General features: G+C 41.2%; 1 protein-coding gene and 1 long non-coding RNA gene across 2 annotated transcripts in view; both read right to left on the bottom strand.

The window, feature by feature from the left end:
* Nucleotides 1–1,507: 1,507 nt before the first annotated feature.
* Nucleotides 1,508–5,288, bottom strand: LOC123960230. The gene is made up of 3 exons (XR_006822477.1): nucleotides 3,640–5,288; nucleotides 2,922–3,102; nucleotides 1,508–2,445 (listed from the first exon to the last, which is right to left on the bottom strand). It is a non-coding gene; the product is annotated as an uncharacterized LOC123960230 (long non-coding RNA).
* Nucleotides 5,289–5,424: 136 nt separating this feature from the next.
* The window catches only part of LOC123960176 (scavenger receptor cysteine-rich type 1 protein M130-like), a 45,418-nt gene continuing 42,968 nt past the window's right edge, over nucleotides 5,425–7,874 (bottom strand). Inside the window, exons 12-14 of the mRNA XM_046034776.1 lie at nucleotides 7,516–7,804; nucleotides 6,254–6,577; nucleotides 5,425–6,160 (exon numbers count right to left, since the gene is read on the bottom strand). Of these exons, the coding sequence (XP_045890732.1) occupies nucleotides 5,763–6,160; nucleotides 6,254–6,577; nucleotides 7,516–7,804 (1,011 nt within the window). The 3' untranslated portion in view covers nucleotides 5,425–5,762. The remainder of the gene's footprint in view (nucleotides 6,161–6,253; nucleotides 6,578–7,515; nucleotides 7,805–7,874) is intronic.

Genomic DNA, 7,874 nt, shown 5'->3' with positions numbered 1-7,874 from the left:
GCCACCACTTATCCCCCACTTACAATGCTGTCCTTTCATCTCTTCCCAGGAAACTCAACAAACGTAACCTATTGGCCTCAGGTGAAGATACCAACGACGGTCGTTCAGTCTTGGCCACAGGTAGTCTTAACGACCGTAACGACTGTCGTCACAGCAACAAGGAACACTAACGAACCAGCGGTATCGATGACCCGGGATAACGACCCCACTGAGGTTAAATAGCTGAGTTTCCCTGCCAGTCAGTCAGAACTGAAGAAGTCCTTTGGATGAGGGACGAAACGTCTTCCAGTATCTTCAACCAAGTCCAGCTGCCCTTGATTTTAACCTTTGTTGGATAACTATGACCTGGATGACTGAGAATCTTCATAGACATCGAGCAAGAGAGGCATTCTTTCCAGAGCTGTAAGTAGCTACTGCAATTATTGTGTCACAGCCTAACATGCAAAGAACATTTTCATCTACTTTAAACTCTGTGTGACCAGCAAAAGCTTTCCACCACAAACATTTCTACATCTGATTTATTGAAGCTGTCACGATCCTGTCCGGAGGTTGTTGGTGTTTGTTCTTATTTTGACCATGTCTGCTTTGTGTTCAGTTCTTATTGTCTGTATGATCAGTTTTTAGTCTGTTCTGTGATCCAGTATGTTTATTCTGTTGAGATAGGAACAGAGAGAAAGAGAGAGACAGGGGAGGAGCACAGTGCATCATGGGAAGTCCCCCGGCAGTCTAGGCCTATAGCAGCATAACTAAGGGATGGTTCAGGACTACCTGAGCCAGCCCTAACTATAAGCTTTATCAAAGAGGAAAGTCTTAAGCCTACTCTTAAATGTGGAGATGGTGTCTGCCTCCTGAACCCAAACTGGAACCTGGTTCCATAACTATACGTCTATAACAAGTCTAATTATCAAACTTAAAGAAGTTATTTAGCTTTGTGTTAACATTACATTACCCTGTAATACGTGGTTGGTCTTGACATTGGCTGTTATGACACCATTTTAATTGTGTCATGAATATTTTACTTAACCTCAAGTAAAGTGGAACACGTTGGACTAGTTATAAAGATGTCATTAAGTGTTATTACACTGTCAAAAGCTTCAATAATAGTGTCATGAATATCTTCCTTGACCTTAATTACAATACAACAATTTAGACTTGTCATAAAGATGTCATTAATACACTGACAAATGTTTATAAATACCCTAACCAAAGAAAATGAAATGTCAATAGATACTCTTTTGTTGTATTTGCACAATACTTGCATTTGTTCTTCCTCAGAGGGTTCAACTTCTGGCATTGATTCAGCACATACATTTTGTACTTTGGGATAAAAAAAGGATTACTTGTTCTTCCTTAAACAGAGGGCTCAACTTCCGGTTCAGCACATTGTACTTCTGAAATATTGATTAAAAAAAACAAAATGAAGAATTACTTCTTTAACTTGAAAAAAGGTTATTTCAACAGTCCTAGGTGTACGTATACATTATTGGGAAGAGTTTTCCACTTTTTATTTTTTTTGCTGTGATCATTTCAGCCATCTCCTTCGTTATAGCCTTCCTACAGCGCTCTGCAAACTGGGAGATCTTCTCGTTATCTTCGTTTCCTGGGAGCAGGTCCTTGAAGGTGTCCGGAAATGTGATCGCTAGCTCAGCAATTACAGCTATCTTGCAATCATGTTGTCAACATTAATCTTGGTGAAGGCCTTTTTCATGCTTGAGAACTTGGTGAATCTCTTCAGGGCATTCTCATAGCGGCTGATCACTCCATCCACCGTGGTCACTTGAAAAAAAAAGAACTAAAACATAACCCGCCTGGGAGGAGGATGCACAGTGAACCAGCACAGTAAGCATAGTTCTTTCTTATCTCCTTCAGAGGATATAAATATACTTATTATATTATTATATATTGTATAGCTAACATAAGCTGATGAGAGTGAGGTTGCTATTACACAGGGCTGTAGACATCTAAATCACTGAATACTAAAATATAACAATAAATATTAAAGATGGACATGACGTAGCATCTCTTAGGCCCTCTCTGAATATTATTAACTAAGTACTAAGCTGTTTCTTAAGCTGATGATACATGGGGCAACTTTTTGAGCAATGTTGCTGGGCAATGTTGCTAGTGGCAAGTTCAACTATGTTTTGAATGGAAAGGGGCAGGGTGGGGTGGGTGACTACAGTAGTAATCTTAACTCATTACCATTGACAACATTGCCCAGCACCACTGCTCTAAAAGAAGCTCCCTGTATCATCAGCTTTAGACAGTTAAGTAATGGGCAACTTTAGGGTAAATGTGAATCAGTGTGTTTCTTGGACTTCTTCTTCTTCCTTTTCTTCTTCTCCTCTTCCTCTGAGGATGATGAGGAGCTGAAGTCTGCGGAGGAAGAGGAGGCAGTAGGAGACGTTGAAGATGAAGGAGGAACCCGAGCAGTCTTTCTAGAGCCTGGGGGCGGATGGAGGAGAGAGATCTATTAGTAAAGGTTTAAGAGAAGATGCTAACACTGTAGTGTTATGTAAGTCCTTTGTCACTTTTGAAAGCAGAGCAGAGCACCAGTGGAAACCCATACCATTAGAAATAATGGGTTTCCAAGTGCAGAGGTGGAGTTACCACATTCTGAAACTGAATCTGAATCTGAATCTGAAAGCCACTTAAAAGGATTGACATCTAAAATCTGAAGTATTATTAAAATTACACGTGCATCATCTTGGTTTGAGGCGGACTCTGTCTCTGCACCCTTAAATCAATTGTTTCCTATGGCTTCACAAAAATGGCTTTTTGTTGCACTGAGTAAAGCGCCTCTCGGTGACCATGAGTATCTCACTCTGCGCCTGAAAACCCAGACTATTTTGCTCTCTACTCCATGACTTCCCCGAACATCTAGTACTGCAAGAATAACGTTAATTGTATTGCCATTGTACCTGATTTGCCACTAGATGCAGGCACCACAGTGGCTTCCTTAATTTGGGTTAGAAGGAAGTCTTCTTCGTTTTTCAACTCCCTGTTGGCCTCCTGCAGATGTTTAATACGGTCCTCAAGGTGTTCTATCTTCTTCTTTGTTTGTTGTTTCAGTTTGGCCAACTCCACTGCCCATTGGTGACCCTGCACATACGTTTTTGGTAAACAAATGTGATTGTAATCAGCCTTTATTTAACTACTTTCTGCATACTGTGCAGGCAGACAAATGTGCGGTAACAGGATAACAGGCTGTTATAAAGTGCAATATAATTATCAGAATTATATTTATGTCTTATCTGGACTAAACAAGTTTTTTTTAATTACTAAAGCTGACCAAAACTATTCTGATCAAATATTTTTTAGGCAGAAGAAGTCCATATAGCCTACCAATGTTGCTATTCAGAAGGCATCATTTACAGTTTTAGGCACATGAGGTCATTAGAAATTGTATTTTTTAGTTAATGGGCATTTAAAGAATTATTTTCAGCCAGATACAATAGCTTGTGGATGTGTGCAAGAGGCTTATTAATAAATAAACAGATTGAACACCAGTTTGACAGATTTAACAGCCACAGACAAACTTTTAGCTGCTTAAAATGTAACTTATTTATTTACTGGGCTGGTGGCAGTTGTTAATTTCAAGCCTTTCTGGAGAAAATAGTAACACAAAAAATTACTTACATAATTTCCTCGGGGAATATTTCATCTGCTTCTTTGTCTTTGGTCGAACAGGGACTTCTTCTACATCTTGTGGCTGGTGCTCGTTCGCCTCCTCCACAACCTGTAGCAGGTCTTCTTCAACGTCCTTTATCCCCCCACCGTGTGTCCTTTTGCTAAAACGAGCCTCCATCTGGCTAAAGTTGGCAAAGCACATCAGCCAAGTTGCTTAAAACACACAACGGGTAACTTTGACTAACCTAGTAGTAATGTTACTAATTTGCTAGATTAAAATTGGCTTTAAAATGCGTTCAAGATCAATGGCAAACGTTATGGAGTTTGTTAACTTTAGCTAATTTAAACTTAGAGCAAGCATTAACGTTAATTGCTGAAAGCTAACTTTACCTAGAACAAAAAATATTCCCCAATGTTATGTTCCCAAAGATCTAAATTAAATATTAAGCTTACCTCAAATATGGAGGGTAACTTAACTTCTGTTTCCTTTCACACAGGAGGACTGGTCTGCTCGTTGTCTCTTATGTTAGGCGCGCAAGATGACGATGTTATTTGAATGTCACGTTAATGTACACACATGGAGTCGCTATTCTGTCTGGTAACTTAAAGCGTGACGAGGAAGAAGTCAAGCGATGTACTTCCTGTCCTAATATGAAAAGCCGACCCAAAAGTGTGTCGTAAGACCACATACTGTAAAAATAATGACACGATTATTACAAGGACTCCTTAAAAATATTAGGCTTCCTCATACAAAGAAAAACAAAAGATGAATAATGAAATGGATGCAGAAATGGGGTATTCTGAAGAGGAGGAGGAACAGTGCAAAATGCCATCGAAGCAGCTGCAGCTGGTAAAATGCGATCGCAAGGTGGTAACGCTAAATAGATAACTGTCAACTTAGCTATATTATCTTTTGTTATTTAAGAAAAGTAGTAGCGTGGAAACGCACATATACACACTTTATCCCTAAACTTGCACATACATTATATTTATCAGATTCCATTGTAAGGCATTATCACAAGTGAACTTGCTGATTTTTTTTACATTTGAAGGTGTGCATTTCTGCCGTTAAGCGCCTGAGTAAGAGAGGAATGAGAATTGGTGGTCGTCATCGCTTTGTTGTTATCAATGTGAGCAAATTTACCCACAAACGAAAGGTAGATCTACTATAACCTTCCTTTACATTCATGAATTTTACTAAAATGTTGCTATTGAGAACAACTGAAGGAGCATTCTCAGTGATAGGCCAAACAGGTTGTTCAAGCAGGGAAGAAAACCCTATCTTGGCATTTTATTTTGATCCCAGTCTGTTTTTTAATAAGATTGCTTCTGACGTCGCACAAGTTTTGACTTTCAAGTAAACATTGAGCCAACTACATAGGAAATACAGAGAACCTGTGATGTCATCAAGCATAAGTTGGGAGCTGCTCCATAGACGACAAATGGGAGACTGATTTTGTTTTCTGTTTTATACCCAAATCAGTTTTGTTCTCTTAACCAAGACATTTTTTTCTTGGTTAACGTCAAGTTATCATAACCAAGACATCTCTGTTGTTCCACTTTACTTGAGATAAGGGGAAATATTAATGACACTGTTGTTAAAGCATTTGACAGTGTAATAACCCTTAATGACATCTTTGTAACTAGTCCAACGTGTTTCACTTTACTTGAGGTCAAGTAAAATATTCATGTCATAAAGACATTTTAATCAATGTCAACTTTGCATTAAAAGTGTCATAATTTACCAAATGACACTTAATGACAACAGTCATAAACATTCATAAAGACTCCTTCATGTTCATGGCAGGTGTTATGTCATGTGTATGACAGTGTCATGTCAGTCTTAATGCACACCCCTTCAAATAAAGTGTTACCCTTTGATGTTTCTGTTCAGTCTGTGTCCGGTCATTGCAGTGTGTTGTAGTGTGTACAGCCTGCCTTGATCTGTCCCTTCATGTCATCCTGCTTCCCTGCGTTCTGGATTATTTACATTTACATTATATACAATTATTATATACAACTGAGTAACTTGCCCAACACTGGCTAAATACAGGACTTGTCATAGACACTTTCCTGTTTAAAATAAAGGTTAAATAAAAATAAAAAAAGACACAAGCCCACCTCTCTACACTTTAGAACGTCAATTTCCAGTGGAAACCACTGAGACACTGAGACAGAGGAGAGGACACACTGGAGACAATACTGTCATACATGATGTCATAGATGATGTCACTTATGGGCTTACTTAAGCAGGTGAGAGCCAGGATGGAGGAAGAGGAATCTGATGTTACACACTCCCTCAGAGCAGATCCAGACTGAACACAGTCAGACCTGATCGACCACACAGGTCTGTATGAGGACTCCTTTCTCCATCTTTCAGAAACAGCAGAGTCACAGCCCAGCTCTCTACAGACAACAGCTGTTTCCTTCAGGCTCCAGTCGAGGTATCTCACTGGTCTCCAGTCTCCCTGATATTTCAGCTCCAGTGTTCCTGAACAGGGACTGGCTCCTCCCACCAACCTGACAGGCTCTGAACAGAAACCAGAGAGTCATCAGTAAAACAATAAAGTGAGTTTCATCAGAACAGAAATGAACCAAATAAAAGCTGCAGCTCCTCTTCTACCTGAGCAGGTGAGTCCAACAGCTTTTCCAGGTGAGCAGGTGTTTCTAGCTGAGCCTGAGCTTCTACAGTCCAGGAGAGCAGACTCATGGCCTCCACACTGGAACTCTTTGGTCCACATCGGAGCCTCCACTTCTCCATAGAGCGCCCCCTGGAGGACTGAAGGAGCCCCACAGCCGAGCTCCCTACAGACCACCTCTGCATCCTGCTGGTCAAAGTCAGCTTCACACACTGAGGACCACCTCTGGTTAGACTGGTTAGACTGGTTAGACTTCACCTCCAGTCTGCCTGAGCACAGACTAGTCCCGTCCAGCAGCCTGACAGAGTCTGGAGAGATAATAGAAGATGAAATAGAGATAAAGACACAAAATAATTTACTTTTGTAAATAAAGATTTGCTGATAAATAATAAATAACAATAATTAATACAGATAGTGTTGAACGTATTAAAATCCTTGACCTTGGAACGAGAGTAGAGAATACTGCACATCAGTGTCTGAAATATTTCACTACAAGCTCTGTTACTGACTAACGGAGCGTGGGACTCTCTGAGGGAGAAGAGTTTGAAGGACTTCCTGTGGCGCTCTGTGGTGCACGTTGAGTCTTGCACTGAAAGTGCTCCTGTGTTTGACCATCACTACATGAGGTGGCTGGAGACATTGTCCAGTATAACATGTAGCTTGGACAGCATCCTCCTCTCTGACACCACCGACAGAGTCCAGCTCCACCAGTCCACTTCATTTCCTTGTGTCGCAAATTCCACACTTTATGGTCATACTTTAACGAGGGGACGACGCTTTGCGTTCTAGCACACGTGCCAGATGCAGGAAAGAAACTGAAATTGAGAATGAGAGTGAAGTTTCCTCAGAGCTGGGTAACACTGAACAGGAGGACTCGGACCATGTGAGCAGAAACCAGGAGCTCATACTGTTCTAGAAGCTCAGTCTGATACTGTTTAGCTCCTGAAGGGACTGAACCCGGGAATGAGCTGGCTGACACGCTGCTGTGATGCTAACTGCTGTTAGAACACACATGTGAGTTAGTGCATCACTCCTCCTCTTCTTCAGGAAACATAGACCGAGTGTTTCATCTCAGTCCTCTGAACAACAGACACGTGTCAGTACCTTCTAGTAGAAACAAAGGGCAGCAGTCACCAACAGCAGAGTCAGCTGCAGGACGACCACTATGATGAGAATAACTGTTGGATCTGATCAAACACATGGACAGTCATCACATCACATAAGATGATGTCACTGATGGGCTTACCAGAGCAGGTGAGATTCAGGAAGGAGGAAGAGGAATCTGATGTTACACACTCCCTCAGAGCAGATCCAGACTGAACACAGTCAGACCTGATCCTCCACACAGGTCTGTCTGAGGACTCCTTTCTCTCTCCTACAGAAATAGCAGAGCCACAGTCCAGATCTCTACAGGCAAGAGCTGCTGTCTTCAGCTTCCAGTCAGAGTCAGAGTATCTCACTGGTCTCCAGTCTCCCTGATGTTTCAGCTCCAGTGTTCCTGCACAGCGACTGGCTCCTCCCACCAACCTGACAGGCTCTGAACAGAAACCAGAGAGTCATCAGTAAAACAATAAAGTGAGTTTCATCAGAACAGAAATGAACCAA

Source organism: Micropterus dolomieu, linkage group LG21 (genome assembly GCF_021292245.1).
Source record: "Micropterus dolomieu isolate WLL.071019.BEF.003 ecotype Adirondacks linkage group LG21, ASM2129224v1, whole genome shotgun sequence".
NCBI classification, from domain to species: Eukaryota; Metazoa; Chordata; class Actinopteri; order Centrarchiformes; family Centrarchidae; genus Micropterus; species Micropterus dolomieu.
This window is presented reverse-complemented; position numbering and strand designations above follow the sequence as displayed.